This window comes from Acanthamoeba castellanii (genome assembly GCF_000313135.1).
Source record: "Acanthamoeba castellanii str. Neff unplaced genomic scaffold scf7180000084594, whole genome shotgun sequence".
Classification (NCBI taxonomy): domain Eukaryota; phylum Discosea; order Longamoebia; family Acanthamoebidae; genus Acanthamoeba; species Acanthamoeba castellanii.
Window position 1 is genome coordinate 508,254 of NW_004457584.1, and position 17,862 is coordinate 526,115.

Genomic DNA, 17,862 nt, shown 5'->3' on the forward strand with positions numbered 1-17,862 from the left:
ACCATGGTGCTGCCTCGCGAGGTAGTGCTTTCAGGCCTCACCGACGATCGCCACACCTACTGGACACACTGCTTGATTGCTTCACCTTTTCCTTTTCGATACGAAGATTAGAGCCGCTACCCGCACACGATTTTTACTTCAATCTCGCGTCTGCACCGCTCGCGCCGCTCCTCCTACAGCTCCTCGAGCCTTGACGACTCGACCCGCTTCAGCCACCGGCCTACTTCGCCCTCTCCACCCACTCCACCGAATCTCGCCAGCACCACAGGTGGACCATCAATTGGACAGTGCTAGATCCTACTGCTACTCGAGCAAGGAGATGGACCCACACAAACACCACACTCGCGCGGAGCCGAGAACCCACCGCCACGTGTCATCGTCGCCATCGTCGAAGCCGCACGGCCAGGACCTGTGGATCTTTGCCTACCCAGAGATGCAGTCCATGGCCGACGGCGTGCGCCAGGCCCTCGACCTCGCCGACGATGTACGTATGCATGGCCTATGTGTGCATCTCTGCAACGTGGAAAGATGTAAAGATACGTATTACACAAACAGAACGAGGAAGGGCCGCTGGTGGTGGCCAGGAGGGGAGACATCAAGTGGGGCCGATTCCCAGACTCGTTTCCCAACCTGTTCATCGACAAGCCCCATCAGACCGTGCGCGGGAAGCATCTCGTCTTCTTCGCCTCCTTCTTCCATCCCGAGAGCATGTTCGCCCAGCTGTCAGGTACCCTGAGCTCGGCACCTGCAGGCGCTCACCTGCATAGGTCTTGGGTGGCTCACACACGCAGTATTGTTTGCTGCTGCTTTGGTTTGTGGTGACTTTCCACTACTACCCTAGTGCTCTTCCACCTGCCACGCTACTGTGCCCGATCGTTGGTCGTTGTGCTTCCCTACTTCCCCACAGGCACCATGGAGAGAGTTGACGAAGGTATACACACATTCGCGCACCACCCACACGCGGTTGCTTACGGTTGTTCAACTTTATGTGGGTCTTGCAGAGGGACAGATCGCCACGGCCATGTCGCTCGCCCGGCTGTTGTCGTCCATCCCACCGCTTGGAGAGGGTCCCGCCAAGGTGTTGATCTACGACATTCACGCCCTCGGGGAACGGTACCGTTAGCCTTCATCACCGCGTAGGCCGTGTCCAATGCACTGACCGTTGCCCTCTCCGACTTACCGTGAATCACAGCTTCTACTTTGGGGACAACATCATCCCCATGTTCGAAACAGCCATCCCGCTGATCATCGACAAGATCAAGACTGCCCACCGAGACGAGGTACCATGTCTCATGCCACATCTCGTGCGCGTGTGCGTGTGCGTGTGTGTGATGGCCATTGGAGTAACCCACGCGTGCTCCAGAACGTGGCGATTGCATTCCCGGACGAGGGAGCGATCAAACGATTCGGCGGTCAATTCCACGAGTTCGACACCATCCTCTGCTCCAAGGTGAGAGGGGAGGGCAACAAACGGATCGTCACCGTCAAGGAAGGCGACGCCGCTGGCCGCCACGTGTTCATCATCGACGACCTCGTGCAGACCGGTACTGCGACTTGCAACACCTGCTGAGACAGCACAACATTGACTTCAACGTTGGGTGCGTGTCGCGTGTCAGGCGGAACACTCATTGAGTGCAAGAACGCACTGATCAAGCAGGGCGCCAAGGACGTGTCGGCCTATGTGACTCACGCCATCTTCCCTGGCGACAGCTGGAAGCGCTTCACTGGTTTGTTTCTCCTCTCTTCTTCGCTCTTCGCTCTTCGTTCTTTGTTTCTCTACTGTCCTACTAAACTAACGTTGAGCAACTCGCATCAAAACACAGACCCGACCGACGAGAAGCCCTTCAAAAACTTCTACATCACCGACTCGTGCCCCTCCGTCGCCGCGACGCTGCAGGACACCAAACCCTTCGCCGTGCTGCCGCTGGCCGAGCCCATCTCCGCCTTCCTCCGCGAGATCGCCTGATCCACAACACACACGCACTGGTTCGTCGTTGCAATGCAACTCAGGTTTGGCTGGTCTTACTACACGCTGCCCAGGAGTTTGTGGCAGCCCCAGGCGGCGAGGGACACCGTGAGGTTGTCCCAGTCGCTGACCGGGAGGGACTCGACCACCGTCGACACGAGCGTCACGGCGACGATGGTGGGCAGGCTCTGGGCCAGGCCGACGCGCAGCCAGCCCTGGGCGTGGAACAGGTGGGCGTAGGCGCACTGGAAGGCCAGCGACGCGACGAAGAAGGCGCACGAGCCGGCCCACGACTTCGACCGGTTGTGCGGCAGTCGCGCCGCACCACCGTACTTGCGTCCGGCCAGATCAGCAAACCCTGTGTGTGCGTGTGTATCGTAGGTTGTGTGCGGTGCGTGTCGTGCTGTGAGCAAGACGGTTGCACGCGCCGGTTAGGCAAGAGAAGCGGTACCATCGCCGGCGCATAGGATGAGGAGGATGGAGATGCCGACGGAGGAGTCTCGCCAGTACACGCACGTACAGACCACAAATATGATTCCTACACGACACGACACGACACGACACAACACGACACACGCACGACACGCACGTATCGTTAAGTTTGTGGTTCAGAAGCCTCGCGTGGGCCACCGGTCTCGGCGCAGTACCGTAGATCAAGGGACCCTTGAGTAGTTCGGTGCGATCGCCCGTTCGCGACAGCGATCTGACCGTCTTCTCGTCCTTGAGCACTCCCTGCCAGCACGCACGCACCACACGAGGGAACGTGCTTAGCAGGGCGCGTGTTGCGTGTTGTGCGCTGCGTGCGGTGTGCAAGTACCAAGCCGAGGAGGGCGAAGCGGAGGGTGATGAGGCCGGGCACCACCGCGGCCCAGTACCGCGCCTGAGCGTCTTGCGGGAACGCCAACCAGCACAGGATAAATCTGAACAAATGAAGAAATGAATAAAACAAACAAATAAATAAATATTGAGAAAATCAAAACAAAGTCATAGAGGGAACATAAGTTAAATAAATAGATAAATAAATCGTCGGAAAGGCGGGGAGGCAGTGTACAGTGGCCCGGTGCCGACGTGAATCCATTTGCGGCACGCATTGGCCGAGAGGACGCCCCGGTCGCGAAGCGTTTCCATGGCCTTGAGCCACAAAAGGGCCACCACCGTCGTGCCCGACGTGGGCACCAGCAGGTGCGCAACCATCTCTTAAAAGTAAAATTAACAAAGAAAATCTTTTCATTCGCGTTTTCCTTCCAATTGAGAGTGGGAAAAGCTATATTTCAAATAAAACAAATAAAACAAAGAAAGCGTGGGGTGTGCACTACTGCGGGTAGGCCGAGAGGTAGAAGGGCGCGGAGGCGGTGGGCAGAATGACGGGGGACTTGGCGCCGAGGATCTGCTTGTCGCCCTTGCTCGACGTGACGGCCAGCGCCTGCGCACCCTGGCTGGTGAGGCCGAACGTGATCTGCTTGTCATCGAACGCAATGTCGATCTGGCTGCCCAGGTAGTGGAACTGGTTGTTGTTGTTGTTGTTGTTGTTGTTAGGGCATCATTAAGGAGGTCGGCGAACATTAAGGTGGTGCTGGTGTGGCTTAAGGAGGCGGCGCACCTGGCGGTACTTGAGGTAGGTGGTGTGCTCGGGGAGGACGGGCTTGAACACGACGCGGTCGTTGAGGATGCGTACGCCGCCGAAGCCGGCCCACAGGCCCTGCAGGAAACCGCCCGCGCCGGTGATGAAGTGGGGGCAGCCTCCGTTGACCGTCTCCTGCCAGGCGTTGAACGGCAAGTTCAAGTTGAGCCTGCGCGTATGTCGTGCGAGTCGTGTTGTGCGTGTGTCGTGTCGTGTGTCGCGCGTGTCGTGTTGTGTGCCACGATGAGAAAGGAATCATGATCGAGATAGGCGAAGGGGTCGCCGTACTGGTAGCTCTGGTTGAAGTACTTGGCGGCGAGCTGGTACTCGCCGACCTCGAGCCAGCCGATGGCGAACATGCCCCAGGACATGGCCGGGCCGTTGATGTCGGTCACCTCCTCGTAGTACTCCAGGTCGTTCCTTCGCACCTGCTCCGGCAGCTGGTCGAGCGCCGGATAGCCCATCAAGATCGTGTCGGCCTGCATTCCACACATTACTCACAAGTTATTTAAATTTTCTTACATAAAAATACCAATATTATTTTATTATAATTCTTTTTTTAAAAAAAAAGAAAGATAAATAAGTCTATTTTATAAAATTGAAGGGAAGTAAGTACCTGCTTGACGACCTGGCCGTACTCGTAGCCCACGTACTCGGGGTGGAAGTTGCCGGTGGCGTTGAAGGGCACGTAGATGTTGCTCGAGATGTTGAGCCAGACCGGGTCCACCTTAAGGCCCAATATCTGTTCATTTACACGTTTTTTAGAATATATAGATAGACATATATTCGATATATAGTGTGGGTACAAGACAATAGTAAAAGAATGCAAGGAATGTACCTGCATGGCCTCGGCGGCGAACTCGATGCTGATGCGGGCGATGGTGTTGGTGTAGGCGTTGTCGTTGATGCCCTTGTTGTCGGGTCCCGTGGCGTACTCGTCCGGGCCGAGCACATGATTGATGGAATATTTCTGTGTGGCCACCATTTGAGCGGCAGGGGTTAGGGTCAACCCTCTACGGACCGCACACGCACACGCACAACGCACACGCGGATGGAGGGCAATGGGCGAACCTGGGTGGTGGAGTTCCACTCGACGTGCGAGATCCAGAAGGCGGCGATGCCCACGGCGAGGTTGATGCCCTCCTCCTTCAGCCACTGCTTGTCCCGCGTGAGGCGCCAGTACTGCTGGACCGCCAGCGCTGCACACGCGGCACACACGACAATACAGGTCAGTCCACAATGAAACGCTCGCACCACAAACGTCACTCCGAGCGTGTGCTTGGCGTACCGATGTCGCCCATGAGGTGGTGCTCGAACAGACCCGGCGGCCAGGGGCACACCTCGGAGCCGGTGTAGCCGCTCTCCCACGGGAACTTGAGGCCCTGCAAAAAAATAGAAAAATTAATATAATGTGTATATTTGTTAAAATGAATAAATAAATAGAAATAAATAAATAAGGTGGTAAAGGTGCACCACCTTGAATCCGTTGAGGGCGGCGTTGGCCGAGGCTTCGGGGATGCGGTCGGAACGGTACTGGAGGAGGTTGCGGGCCACCTCGGGGTAGAAGAGGGCCATCGTGGGGTACATCCACGTCTCGCCGTCCCAGAACGAGTGGCCGCTGTAGCCCGTGGTGGCCAACGACCCGGGCGACACACTGACACACACCGCCACCGCGAAGAATTAACTACGTTTGCAGTGTGTGCGGTGGTGCGTGTGCGGTGGTACGGTGGTGCGCGTGGGTGTGCGTGTGCGGTCTACCTGTAGGACTTGACGCGGAAAGCGGAGCCGAAGCGGCTGGAGTTGGTCTCGTAGTCGCCCGCGCGGATGGAGCTGAGGAGGTAGTAGATCGACGAGTTGACGGCCTGGCCGAGCTCGAATCGAGCGCCCACCTCAATACCGGCCTCCCAAATCTTTTCCCATTCCTGTTCACGACACGACACACACGACACGACACGACACGACACACGCGACAACACGGGTTGGTCCAACTGCAACTGAGTGAAGATCGAGTGAAGCGGGGCGTTACCTCGATATGGTGCTTCCGGAGGGAGCCCTGCATGAACTGCGCGTTCTGCAAATCGGTGAGCGCGGCGTCGATCGGGTACTCGCTGTCGTGGTTGGTCCTGTGACACATTTTGCCACGTCAGCAAGAAAAAGAAAAAGAATCTAAAAGAAAAATAAATATAATTCAAGTAAAAATAAATAAAGAATGTAAATAAATCAAAATAGTCTAACCTGATGGCGGTGATGAAGTAGAAGGTGGTGGAGCTGCCGGTGGCGTTGACGGTGATGCTGTCGGGCACGTTGTTGGTGGCGACGGCGACGAAGGTCGGCTGCTGCTTGGGCGTCTCGAGCAGGCGCGTGGGGCCGGCGATGACCGCGAGGCCCGGCGGCGCGCCGTACGGGCTCAGGTCGAGGTCGGTCGTGGCCGTGCCGTTGTTGTTAGCCAGCGTGAGCGTGATCGACTCGTTGGTGGGGCTCACCGTCGTGCGCACCTGGATCTCGTGCACGAGCAGCGACGGATAGAAACGGTGCGCATACCTGGCGGGGAGGAGAAGTGAGTCGTGCGCGGCGTGTGCGGTGTGCGGTGTGCGTCGTGCGATGCGGTGCGTGCGAGTGTGTGTCGCGCGCGGCGTGTGCGATGTGTGGTGTGCGGTGTGAGTGGTACCAGCGCTGTTCGATATCGGCCTCGGCGCAAGCGATGCACGGCTTGAAGTAAGACCTCCTGTAAAAGACGCCTGCGGTTGTGTGTGTGTGTGTGTGTGGTGTGTGTGCGTGTGTGCGTGCGTGTGTGTGGGTTAGTCATTGATCGCGTTGGTCACAGGCAAAGTGCAAATGCGCGGGTACCCTCTCGAATGTTGAGTGCGGAACCGGTGTGCAGGGCGTTGGTGACGGTGATGGCGTTGGTGGCCGGAAGGCGGGCTCGCTTCGAAAGCGACTCCTCGCCGTTGAAAACACCTGGGGCGCCAACGAGCCACACAAGCTTTTGCGGTGAGACCAAACAATGCCATGGCAATAGTAGAGAAAGTAGAGGTACCAGAGACGTAGATGTCCGGGCTGCCGACCACAGTGGCCATGTAGCCGTTGCCCACCACCGCCTACGCACACGCGCACACGCAACCCAGCCACCGCACACGGCACACGTCAGCAATCGGGCCGGAGTTTCACCACACCAACACAAAAAACCACCATTGGGGTGGAAAAGGCGGAAGAGGATCCCTCGTGTTGGATTTGATTGATGGTTTCGTTTTCTCGCGAGATCGCAGTGCGAGATGAGGTGGGTACCTGGCGATAGGTCTGCTGGGGTTCGTCGGTGCCGAAGAGGAGGTCGCCCTGCTTCCACGGCCCGACCCAATCTGCGGGGATACCCAGGGGAGGCGACGGTGCGGCCGCCCTCGTCAGCGCGACGAGCGACACCGCCACGAAGAGCAGCGCCGCCAAGGCTACTTGGCTTCTTGGTCCTTTCATCTTTCTCTTTTCTCTTCGTAGCGCCCAACAAACACAAAGAGACACGCCCGAGGAGGTTAATTAAATTGAGAATCTCAAAAAAGAAAAAGAGAAATAGAAAATAAATTGTTCTTTTTTGTCGCCACTGATAAGTTTGACATGTTGAGCACGTGTACGGAGTTGGCAAGCACACATAACACTCCCATACATGTGCGACGTCCCACCACACATAATCACACTACTGGGGTGGCTGGTTGGCGGCGGCCTGGGCCTGGGCCTGGGCGGCAGCTTGGGCGGCCTTGTGGCGCTGCTGGATGGCGTGGATCTGGGCCTGGGCGATTTTTCGCACCGGCACCACCGAGTGGTACGTGTTCTGGACGCGCGTGAAGCCCTTCTTGCCCTTCCGCCGGCCCGCCGAGTGGGCCAGCACCTGGTTCTGCCTCTCATCATACGACACATGGCCGCTCTTCTGCACATGGCCAAGAAAAAAAAATAAGCAAATAACAAACAAACAATAATAATAAATATAATAATTGATGTGATGGTGGACGTGCCCTCTCGGCGAGTCGCTCCCGGCGAAGCTTGACGGCTTCGGTGTCCTCTTCGGTGGGCAGCCTGAGGGTCTCCTTGACGTCCCAGCCGAAGGACTTGTACTGCTCGCGCGCGTTCTCCTCGTCCCACCACTGCGTGTACTCCTTCTCCTTGCCGGGCACGGGGTGGCAGTACAGGAGCTTGCCCTGTGCTCATCGTTGGTTGCGTGCGCAGTCATCCATGAGTCGACGAAACACACGACGCACACGGCACACGGCACACACGACACACACGGCAAAGGCGCGGGGGGGGGGGCGTACAGAGACATAGTCCTTGAGGATGATTCGTGCAGCGCGAGACTCGTCGGGAGAACCGTGAACGGTCATGAAGCCTCGGATGCGACCGTAGGCCTTGAGCAGCTCGCTCGGCGTCGGCACGCGGTTCGGATCCTTAACGAGGCGGCACACAGAGAGAGAGATTGGGGGTCAGCCCCGACGACATAGCAAGGACATGCCATGCCAGGCACAGCACGCGTACCTCCTCTTCGGTTGGCTTGGGCAGCATGATACCGTAGGTACCCTCCAAAATGCTGCGTGGTATCCGCTCGCACACCTACACGCACGCAAACCGTAAGTGTTCAGGCTGCAGCTGTGCGTGGTGCGTGGTGCGTGGTGCGTGGTGCGTGGTGCGTGGTGCGTGGTGCGTGGTGCGTGGTGCGTGGTGCGTGGTGCGTGGTGCGTGGTGCGTGGTGCGTGGTGCGTGGTGCGTGGTGCGTGGTGCGTGGTGCGTGGTGCGTGGTGCGTGGTGCGTGGTGCGTGGTGCGTGGTGCGTGGTGCGTGGTGCGTGGTGCGTGGTGCGTGGTGCGTGGTGCGTGGTGCGTGGTGCGTGGTGCGTGGTGCGTGGTGCGTGGTGCGTGGTGCGTGGTGCGTGGTGCGTGGTGCGTGGTGCGTGTGGTGAGTGAAAGGGGTTGCGTACGAGAGCGGTGGGCGGCCTGGGGTCGCGCATGTGGTCGATGGGGAGCAGACCGCTGCAGATCATGTCGGCCTTGGTGGTGAGGAACGACGGGAAGACGAGACCCGGGCAATCGCACAGCATGATCTGGTCGCTCAGCTTGATCGTCTGCAGATGCTTCGTCTTACCGGGGGTCATCGACACGTTGACCTTCTTCTCGCCGCAGAGCACGTTGATGGTCGACGACTTACCCACGTTGGGGTAGCCCACCATACCCACCGTGATTCCGCCTCCCTCTGCGCAAGGAGAAAAAGAGAAAGAACGAAGAAAGAAGAAGAAGGCGGATCAGAAAAAGAACAAAGAACGAAGAAGAATGAAGAAGGTAACGTACTCTCCTTGGGCGGGCAGTAGCTCAAGATGTGTTCCAAGAGCTCGTCGATGCCGTGGACTTTGGCGAGCTTCTCCACCTCCTCCTCGGACAGACCGTCCTCCTCCGCTTCCGCCTCCGCCTTCTTCTCAGCTTCGACGTCAGCTTCGACGTTAGCCTCGGCCGACGTGGTCGTCGTAGTGGTGGTCGTTGCCTCGACAGTTTCGTTGGTGGTCAACTGCACCTCCTCATGCTGCTCTCCCTCCTCCTCTTCTCCCTCTTCTTCGCCATCGGCCGTGTTGGCGGCAGCGTCGGCGTCGGCGTTGCCTCCCTCGTCATTGGATAGAGGGCCCTCCTCGGCCTCGGTCTCGGCCTCTTCGTTGTCATCCTCCTCCGAGCTCTCCTCCTCCGGTTGCGGCTGTCGCGGCTGTCGGTGCCTGACCGCGGGCTTCGACTCGGCGTCGATGATGCCGGCCTCCTCCAGCTCCAGCCTCTTCAGCTCGGCCTCGCGCTCCTCCTGCCTCAGCTTCTCGTAGTTGGCCGACCAGAACAGGAAGTGGAGCCCCTTCGAGTGGAAATACCTCGTCCACATGAGCCTGCACCCCCCGAAAAAATGAATCATTAAATACATAAATAAAGAGAATACTAAATAAAGAACACAGTAATTATTGCTTTTTTTATACCTCTGTTTCGTGGTGAGCAAGTCGGCCTTGTTGACCAGGAGCAGGCTCTTCTTGGCGGGGTCGACCTCCTGTACGTACTTGTCCAAATCTGTACACATCACCATCGGATTACGCGCGTCCACGATCTGTTGCGCGCTCAGGTGTACACGTTTACGCGTTTAGCAAGCCGCCTTTGTCCGAAGAAAAGTTGCAGTTGCAGTTGAAGGTGTAGCTGTAGCTGTAGCTGTAGCGGTAGTAGCGGTACCTGAACGATGACGTTGGACCGCTCCACCACGCGCCACAGCTGACGCCACACCTCGAGGTTCTTCTCGAAGGGGGTGAGCACCAGGTCCTCCTGCTGCTCCAGCCTGCATGAATGAAGAAGAAGGAGAAGACCCAAACATCATCAACACCAAATGCAGCAAAAGAGACTCGCAGATGGTGATGCGCATGAATGAACGTACGTGGCTAGCGTTTTGCGCCACTCGAGGAAGCACTGCTTTTCGTTGTGATCCAGCTCCAGAGGCGTCATCGTGGCATCCCAGGCAGGTCTGCCAACATATATGAAAGAGGACCCTCGGGTTAGAGTCTCGCACACAGACACACGCGACGGGGAGAGCTATCCTGCACGCACCTCCGCGGGATTTTGAGGTCGTTGGCGTGCTTGAGCTGCAGTTCGAGCTGCTTGGCCGTGGCCTGCGTGCGTACTGTGGGCAGCGACGCGATGAGATCAAACACAAATTAATTAAAATAAAACGAGAATAAATCGCGAAAGATGTAGAAGAGCTGTAGAGATAGATGCGGTGGAGAAGATCGTGCACGAATGAACGAACCTGTGTACGATTGCGTGGTGAGAATGACCACGTTCTGCTTCTCGGCAAAGAACTCCTTCTCCGCGAGATCGGCTTGCAGAAGGAAATCGCCCAAATCGCTGGTTTGCGTGAGGGAGTTGAGCTTGTTGAGCTCATTCTTCTTCTGGGTCTCTTCGATGTCTGTCGGATAGAACTAGAGATGGGACAGAATGAAGAGAGATGATGAAAATGAGACGAGATCGAGAAATGATGACAATGAGAAAGAATCAATCATACAACACGATGTGATGCACCGTACGTTGATCTTGTCGTGTGTGGTGGGGGCGGCCCTCCGCTTCCTATCCTTGTCGCGCACCATGGCACGACCCAGCTCTCCATGACTCTTTCCTCCTCTCTTCGGCATCTTCTCTCTCCTCCTTCTTATCTTAAAAAGATGTGCTAATCTCCAAGCCGCTAGCTACCTCCAATAACTGCAGTCCCGATTGATTGATTGCCGAAGCGGCTGATTTGATTTCGCCGGCAAATCTGAAGTCCTTCCTTTCCCGGCGATTTCTTTCCTTCCTCGCTCTTTCTCTTTTCCTTGTGGAAAACTGCTGGTGTTGTGCAACAAAGCTGTCCTGACATTCCAGTATATCAGGAACATTTCCGGATGTGTACCACCATCGCTCTGTACCGAGAGATGTACCTAATTGGCATCAACCAATCCCAGTTGGCACATCTGACAGTGTTGAACGCACGGAGAAGAACGAAGACAAACCACCTCTCGCAATGGACTCGCGTTCAGTCCCGTTGGCGCTACTTCTGCTCTTCCTCGTTCTCTGCGTGGTCGGAGTTCGTCCCGCCGGTACACCATCCCCCTCCCTCTTTCTCTTTCTCTTTCGCTCTTCTTCTCTTCGTTCTTTTGGAACTAAGATCAACCTCCCCCAACAGGTTCGTGGTCGTTGACCCTCGTACATTCGCAGGACAGCTATGGCGCAGTGGTGGCGGTCGACGGCGCCAACAACCCGTGCGCCCCCGTGGGCCTCTCCTACGCCGGGGGCGAAGGCCTGGGCGGGTGCCTCGGCGGCAACGCCCGACGCGAGGCAGCCATCGCGCAACTCCGGAGCAACGCAAGCACGAACCTGTTGGTGGTGGACATCGGCAACGTCTTCTCAGGTAATGCCGGGGTCTCTTCTTCGGGGCCATTCTGCATTTAAATGTGTTGTGTGAGCTCATTACTTACTTTTTTCGTGTCCGCAGGCGGGCAGTACTTCTTGTTCTCGTACGACACGGTGCTCAAATATACGCTAAAAATTGGCTACGACATCATCAAGCTCGACCTCTATGACATGCTCGTCGGAGCGGACAGGGTACTCAGAAAGTGATGAGTCGTGCTCTCATCCCATACACTGACCACATCTCTTTACTGCGATACAGTTCACGAAGTTCGTGCCGCAGTTCACGGGAAACAACACCCGGATCGTGAGCTCCAACCTGGTTGGACTGCAGGACGATCCGGTGACGGCCGCACTCGACATCCAAACCCAAACAATCATCTCCTACGACGATGGCGAAAAGGTGTGTTCGCGCCATCGTTGCGAATGTTGAACATTGGTCATCGTCTAACGATCAACCTCCAATGGCAGGTGGGGTTCGCAGGCACCATGCCAGTGAACTTGCAAGTACTGGCCAACGACCTTGGTACTATGGTATGCTCGCGTCGGTCGCTTGACTCCGCGCCAACGAAATCACATAATACTTCTTCTTTTTTGTCATTCAGGACTCGACGGACGAGGTCGACGCCTTGCAGGTTGCCGTCGCCATCTTGCAGAACCAGGGAGGTTCGTTCGCCGTCCACCACTCACTGTACAACAACAGCCATCACGCCACGCCGTGGTCGCCTGACATCAACATACTGCACAGTAAACAAGGTGATTGTGGCGGTGAGCAACATCAAGTTCGTCGACCCGCTTCTTGAGCGGGTCAGCGGTATCGACGTCGTGTTGGTTCAGCGACAGTACTACGCCAACAACAACGGTAACTACTACAACCACACCTTCATTTAGAGCTAACTCTAGCGCTAAAGATCGCCAACCAACCCGGCTTGCGCAGAGACCGGCACCGCGGTGGGACCCTATCCCGTGGTAAAGCAGATGAGGTGGAACCAGGTGGTGTGCATCGCCGGCGCAGGCGTGTGGGGCGCGCACCTGGGCCAGCTCGATCTCGAGTTCGACCAGTACGGCGTGATCCAGTCGTGCAGCGGTAACGCCATCCCTCTCTCCGACGCCATTACCCCGAACGCCACGCTCCAGGTACTTGTTGCTTTGTCGTTGGAATGCAATGCCAGAGCCACCTCCTGACCCAGGCGTGAGTGCCACCCACGTGCCACACAGAATGAAGTCATTGCCGACTACAACATGTCCTTGGCCGGCGTGAAGCGCGTCATCGGCCATGCCTCTGTCAATCTCGATCTCAACGTACGTGCATGTTGTCCGCTCCACGCAACACACCCTTTGAGGCCATAAAGTGTCAACTCAGCCGCTAATGGGTACGCGCAGCACAAATGCTGGTTTGGCGAGTGCGGAATCGGAAGCTGGGCTGCCGACCAGTTTCTTGCGGCTGGCAAGACCGACATGGCCTTCATCAACGGAGGCGCCTTGGCGTACATTCTTCTCATTCCTTCAGCCCCAGACTCTTTTGCCATAACGTTGTGTGTCGCGCGTGTTGTGTCGTAGGAGGGCGATCGCGGAGGGCAATATCACGGTGGAGGACTACACGCGGGCTTTCCCCTACCCCGCCGACGTGATCACGACCTTCGGCCTGCTCGGGAAGCACCTCCTCCTCGCACTGGAACACTCGGTCTCCCTGGCCAACGAGACCACCTATGACATCAGCCAGGGTGTCGGTCGCTTCCTTCAGGTACTCCCACACACCGCACGCAGCAACGCACGCACGCACGCACGCGCGCACACGCGCGCGCGCGCACACACACACTCACACACACACGCACACGCGCGCACACACGCACACACACGCACTCACGAATTCTATGCGATCAGATATCGGGCGTCAAGTTCACCTGGAACCCGAGGGAGGAGGTGGGCATGCGCATCGTCAACGCCTGGGTGCGAGTGGCGGCATCGCCCAAAGTTCCTACCGACCCGGCTCTCGCGGCGAAGCGGCAGGACGAACTGTACCGCACGACCAAGCAGTGGGAGCTGGTCGAGCCCGAGCGCGTCTACACCGCCACCACCATCTCGTTCCTGTCCTCGGGCCTCGACGGCTACTCCTCGCTCAGCGACAACGCGCTCGATCTCCAGACCCCCGGCCTCACCGCCGACTCGGTACCCAATCTCCACGCCTTCTCGTCACAAGCTTCACATCTGAATGCGCCGTGTGTCGTGTCGTGTGTCGTGTGCGCTGTTTACAGGTGATCTTGGGCGGGTTGAGCAGCGGCTCGGTCACGCTCACCGAAACGGGGCGCATCGTGGCCTCTGCGGCGACGCGGCGCACGTGTATTCCACCCGGGGGCACGCTCTCTTGCAACGACAACGGCGCGTGCCTCGCTGGTGTATGCCAATGCACCGCGCCCGACACCTCAGGTGCGTGCGTGTGCGTGTGCGCGTGTGTGCATGTCCACCTGGTGCTGACGTGTGTCCACTTCCAGGGGACTTTTGTACGGTGCAGACCTCGTCGGGTTCCGATTCCACGTTGGCGATCGTGCTGGGCGTCATCCTGCCGATCACGCTCCTGCTGGTGGTGCTGGCCATACTCTTCGCCGTGCTCCTGCTCGGGTACATGCGGTACAAGCGGCCCAAGGTGATCCTCAAGGTACTCAACATTCCTCACATTCTCTTGGCTGTGCACGCGCACGCACGCACGCACGCACGCACGCACGCACGCACGCACGCACACACCACCGCGCATTCTCAATGATGACCACATGAACAACAGGAGCCCAACTACCAGCTGTTGGTTTGGCGCAGGGATTCGATGGAGAGCAATGAGGGCATGAAGATGCTCCCCATGCGGCGACTCAACCTCAAGGTCCAGAGCGTGCTCATCGAGGTACTTCCCTTCCCCCAGCTGCTGCCTTTTCAATCAACAATCTTGCTGCTCGCTCGCTCGCTCACTCACTCCTGTTCAATCAATCAGTTCCTGATGGACCAGCACGTCGCTCAGGCCATCGGCAGCGTCGCCCACGCCAACCCGTCCAGCATTGACGAAGTGGCAGCAGCCATGGTACGACGTACATGCATTCCACACGTTCTGTGGGTAGGATGGCGGTTGATGATGCGCGTGTGCAGGTGTTGGTGCATCAGTCGGCGGACAAGGGCACGGAGCTGATCAGGCTTCTGCTGAAGAACGAATTGCTGTCGCAGGACGACGAGCAGGTCCTCTTCCGAGAGGAGACGCCCGGCGTGAAGGCCTTCTCCGTGTTCAGCCGCATGGTGGGCCTGCCTTTCCTCTGGCACACCTTCGCCTACCCCATCGCCGAACTCGAGATTGCCAACAACGTATCATCACCCTCCTGCCTGCCCGAAATCGCACACATGCATGTAACACACACGCACATGGCACCACCGCACACGCACACCGCACACGCACACCGCACACCGCACACGCACACACAGGTGGACGCCAAGTCGCCTCGATCGAACTTGACCGACAGCGACCCCGCCCCGTTTGGCAGCATCTTCTCCCTCGCAACTGCGGTTGAGGTTTGCATTCGCCACCATGCCCGAGTTATTATTATTATTATTATTATTATTATTATTATTATTTGACCAACTGTCACTCATCTTGTTCCACATCACAACACAGATCAATCCCAAGATGATGGAGGAGGGCCAGGACAACTTTGTGGGACGCCTCCAGCTGGAGCTCCTGGTGCAGAAGCTGTTCACTCGAATTCTGGATTCGCTGCATCAATTCCCGTTGTACATGCGACAGCTGTGCCGCATGTTGTACGAGGACATGCGCTACGACCACCCCGACTACATTCATCGCGTCCTTGGCAACCTCATCTTCCTCCGATTCATCGTACGACACACACGACACACGACTCTGAAACAACACGACACGCGCGACACGCACGCCTTCGGTAATGACATCAACATGTGCGCAGTGTCCAGCCCTGTTGGTGCCGCAGACGTACGGTCTGGTCAAGGAACAGACCCACCCGCAGACGCACCGCACACTCATCCTCATCACCAAGGTGCTCCAGAACCTGGCCAGCAAGAACGAATTCAGCGACAAGGAGGTGTTCATGGAAGCCATGAACGGATTCATCAAGCGCAACGTCTGCAAGGTGCGTGTGCGGTGTTGCGTGTGAGCTGAGTGTGCGGTGGAACATGGAACGAACTGAACGATCGACTCGGTGCTACACGTCTAGTTGGAAGCGTTCTTCGACCAGCTGTGCGCGCCTACGGACGATCCCACCTTCGGAGATCCGCCGACGTCGATCGTGCCGCGCCAGTTCAAGCGGAAGGCGCTCACTGTGATGTACCAGTTCGTGCAAGCCCACGCCAAGGAGATCCACGACGAGCTGCAGGAATTCCCGGCCTATGCCGTGCAGGTGCCTGATCCGACCGCACACACCGCACGCACCGCACGCAAGTGTACCTTGATGCTGCGGGAACGCACACCACTCACTTTTGAGAGACAACACAGGAATCGCTGGAGCGTCTGAAGTACCTCACGCAAGACCGAGAGAACGAAAACGATGGCAGCACGAGCGACAGCGAAGAGAGCGAAGACGAAATGCCCAACACCCAAAAGCTCTGACAACCTGGAGTGTGCGGCGAAGACGCAGGGGGGCATGAAGAACCTGTTCCACGAGGCCATTCGAGTGGCGCTAAACTCGGCCCATAAAAACAGCAACAGTGACACTGTCCCGATCTCTTTGGCCAGCTGCTCGCCCTGCTCCGTCGTAGGCGAGAAGTAAGGACGTCTTGCCCAGTCCATCATCGCCCACCTCAACCCACTTGACCACTTGCGCCCGGCTCTCCATCTTGTTTGTTTGCAGCAAACAAACAAGTTGCGCTGGAACGTGCTGACTTCACACGGGGTGATCCTTCGCAGGTGCAACAAAAGAAAGGCAATTTCCCTCGCATTTTCTTTTGGTTTTCTTTGGAAGTCCAACAATCAATTCAAAAATCGATCAGGATCAATCAGGAGCAACGACATCAAAGTCAGTGTGAACCAGGTGAAAGAAGAAGGACACGCCTGTGGCAATCTTGGTGTACAGACAACAGGTAAAAGATGGAACGCTCTGGAGTGCAAATTGAGGGAATCGCTCGTGATGGAAGAACAGCGTCACCGCTTCAATCGCATTGCGCTCGAATCATTGTCTTCACAACTGTGCTCATAGATTCCTAAAAATTCAGAGATCCGAGCAGAGACAGACATGGTGAGCCGTTTCTTCAGTGCTATCGGGGAGGTGCTGGCCCCCACCCTCCAGACGCCTCTCGAAGATTTTCGACTGCACTGGCGCGCCATCAAGCACTTCTACATCGACGACAAAGGTTTGCCTTGCTCTCTCCCTTCCTCTTTCTCCATCCATCCATCCACGTCGCTCGTTGCGCGTCTTGCGGATAGCGTTGAGTGCTGAGCGGCAAGCTTGGCGCGCCGTCTCCAGATGACGTGGAGGGCGAGGGCATACCGGAGCACCTCAACCACATGATCCAGATCCTGCTGGAGGAGGCCGACGCGATGGACGGCGGGCGGCGAGGGACCGGCCCGTGCCTGGAGTTCTTCCTGCAGGAGCGCATATTGCCCATCCTGTGCCATCTGGGCGAGACCGACGTACGCACTGTTCGCCATCACGCCTCTACACGGGCAGGAGCTCACGTGTGTGTGTCGTGTGTGTCGTGTGCGTGTCGTGTGCGTGTCGTGTGCGTGTCGCGTGTGTCGCGTGTGTCGTGTGGTGTGTCGTGTAGCGACCACCCGGGATGCGCGGATACGTGCTGGTGGGTGTGAGCACGGTGGTGCGAAACATGCCCGGCGGGCTGCTGTTCAACATGCACGTGCACGAACCCATCCGTCGCCTGCTCGCTACCGCCGCCACCTCCAACGATCACGCGGAGGTCATCTCGCTGGTAAACTGCTCTCAGCCGCTCCTCCTCCTCCTAAAACACGCTCAAGACTGACTTTTTTTTTCTTTTTCTATCGCTGGCAGGCTCACGCCGTCGTGGTCAACATCAGCAAAGAGAAGGTCGGTGGCGGCCTCGGCACCCTCTTCCTGCACCCACCAGGTAACACACGCGACACACACGACACACGGCACACACGACACACACGACACACACGACACACACGACACACACGACACACACGACACACACGACACACACGACACACACACACACACGGGGAGGTAAATGACGGTCGATCAATCGAACAGATGCGAAGGAACCCGAATTCGTGCTGCTGGCGGCCCTGCTGCCGCGCATCGAGCTGCCCGGGTTCGACGGCGAGCAGGCGCGGCAGGCGCTTGTCCAGATCGTGGCGGTGTGCCAGCACGA

At 57.4% G+C, this 17,862-nt stretch overlaps 6 protein-coding genes across 6 annotated transcripts in view; 3 read left to right on the forward strand and 3 right to left on the reverse strand.

Annotated features, from left to right (window-relative positions):
* Nucleotides 1-319: 319 nt before the first annotated feature.
* ACA1_054480 (Ribosephosphate pyrophosphokinase 3, mitochondrial, putative) lies at nucleotides 320-1,966 on the forward strand (the record flags this gene model as incomplete). Its single annotated transcript, XM_004344055.1, has 8 exons — nucleotides 320-484; nucleotides 556-727; nucleotides 908-931; nucleotides 1,002-1,113; nucleotides 1,193-1,280; nucleotides 1,364-1,544; nucleotides 1,617-1,727; nucleotides 1,824-1,966. 8 exons carry the CDS (start codon nucleotides 320-322, stop codon nucleotides 1,964-1,966), a joined length of 996 nt encoding a protein of 331 aa, XP_004344105.1.
* Nucleotides 1,967-2,025: 59 nt separating this feature from the next.
* On the reverse strand, nucleotides 2,026-3,160 carry ACA1_054490 (phytol kinase 2, putative; the record flags this gene model as incomplete). The annotated part of the gene is made up of 5 exons (XM_004344056.1): nucleotides 2,026-2,324; nucleotides 2,418-2,504; nucleotides 2,614-2,698; nucleotides 2,784-2,886; nucleotides 3,018-3,160. 5 exons carry the CDS (start codon nucleotides 3,158-3,160, stop codon nucleotides 2,026-2,028), a joined length of 717 nt encoding a protein of 238 aa, XP_004344106.1.
* Nucleotides 3,161-3,278: 118 nt separating this feature from the next.
* Nucleotides 3,279-7,055, reverse strand: ACA1_054500 (glycosyl hydrolase family 65 central catalytic domain containing protein; the record flags this gene model as incomplete). The annotated part of the gene is given in 16 exon segments (XM_004344057.1): nucleotides 3,279-3,470; nucleotides 3,567-3,756; nucleotides 3,876-4,066; nucleotides 4,204-4,329; nucleotides 4,426-4,557; nucleotides 4,659-4,786; nucleotides 4,876-4,969; nucleotides 5,061-5,241; nucleotides 5,346-5,509; nucleotides 5,614-5,710; nucleotides 5,823-6,082; nucleotides 6,098-6,128; nucleotides 6,256-6,325; nucleotides 6,435-6,545; nucleotides 6,625-6,685; nucleotides 6,873-7,055. The coding sequence occupies 16 exon segments, from the start codon at nucleotides 7,053-7,055 to the stop codon at nucleotides 3,279-3,281; spliced, it is 2,211 nt and encodes a 736-aa protein (XP_004344107.1).
* Nucleotides 7,056-7,272: 217 nt separating this feature from the next.
* On the reverse strand, nucleotides 7,273-10,760 carry ACA1_054510 (GTPase of unknown function subfamily protein; the record flags this gene model as incomplete). The annotated part of the gene is made up of 12 exons (XM_004344058.1): nucleotides 7,273-7,503; nucleotides 7,622-7,771; nucleotides 7,886-8,014; nucleotides 8,103-8,177; nucleotides 8,541-8,812; nucleotides 8,908-9,479; nucleotides 9,567-9,691; nucleotides 9,811-9,913; nucleotides 10,010-10,096; nucleotides 10,180-10,252; nucleotides 10,379-10,550; nucleotides 10,656-10,760. 12 exons carry the CDS (start codon nucleotides 10,758-10,760, stop codon nucleotides 7,273-7,275), a joined length of 2,094 nt encoding a protein of 697 aa, XP_004344108.1.
* Nucleotides 10,761-11,125: 365 nt separating this feature from the next.
* Nucleotides 11,126-16,123, forward strand: ACA1_054520 (5'nucleotidase, C-terminal domain containing protein; the record flags this gene model as incomplete). The annotated part of the gene is made up of 21 exons (XM_004344059.1): nucleotides 11,126-11,201; nucleotides 11,288-11,512; nucleotides 11,597-11,706; nucleotides 11,774-11,914; nucleotides 12,117-12,177; nucleotides 12,260-12,373; nucleotides 12,449-12,648; nucleotides 12,730-12,813; nucleotides 12,895-12,998; nucleotides 13,072-13,255; nucleotides 13,396-13,680; nucleotides 13,767-13,938; nucleotides 14,004-14,167; nucleotides 14,291-14,404; nucleotides 14,492-14,578; nucleotides 14,644-14,853; nucleotides 14,971-15,057; nucleotides 15,161-15,379; nucleotides 15,489-15,647; nucleotides 15,732-15,914; nucleotides 16,010-16,123. The coding sequence occupies 21 exons, from the start codon at nucleotides 11,126-11,128 to the stop codon at nucleotides 16,121-16,123; spliced, it is 3,093 nt and encodes a 1,030-aa protein (XP_004344109.1).
* A 622-nt stretch (nucleotides 16,124-16,745) lies between these two features.
* Nucleotides 16,746-17,862, forward strand: part of ACA1_054530 (uncharacterized protein) — a gene marked incomplete at both ends in the record, with an annotated part of 2,917 nt that continues 1,800 nt past the window's right edge. The window contains 5 exons of the mRNA XM_004344060.1: nucleotides 16,746-16,863; nucleotides 16,977-17,143; nucleotides 17,278-17,436; nucleotides 17,517-17,592; nucleotides 17,742-17,848. Of these exons, the coding sequence (XP_004344110.1) occupies nucleotides 16,746-16,863; nucleotides 16,977-17,143; nucleotides 17,278-17,436; nucleotides 17,517-17,592; nucleotides 17,742-17,848 (627 nt within the window). The remainder of the gene's footprint in view (nucleotides 16,864-16,976; nucleotides 17,144-17,277; nucleotides 17,437-17,516; nucleotides 17,593-17,741; nucleotides 17,849-17,862) is intronic.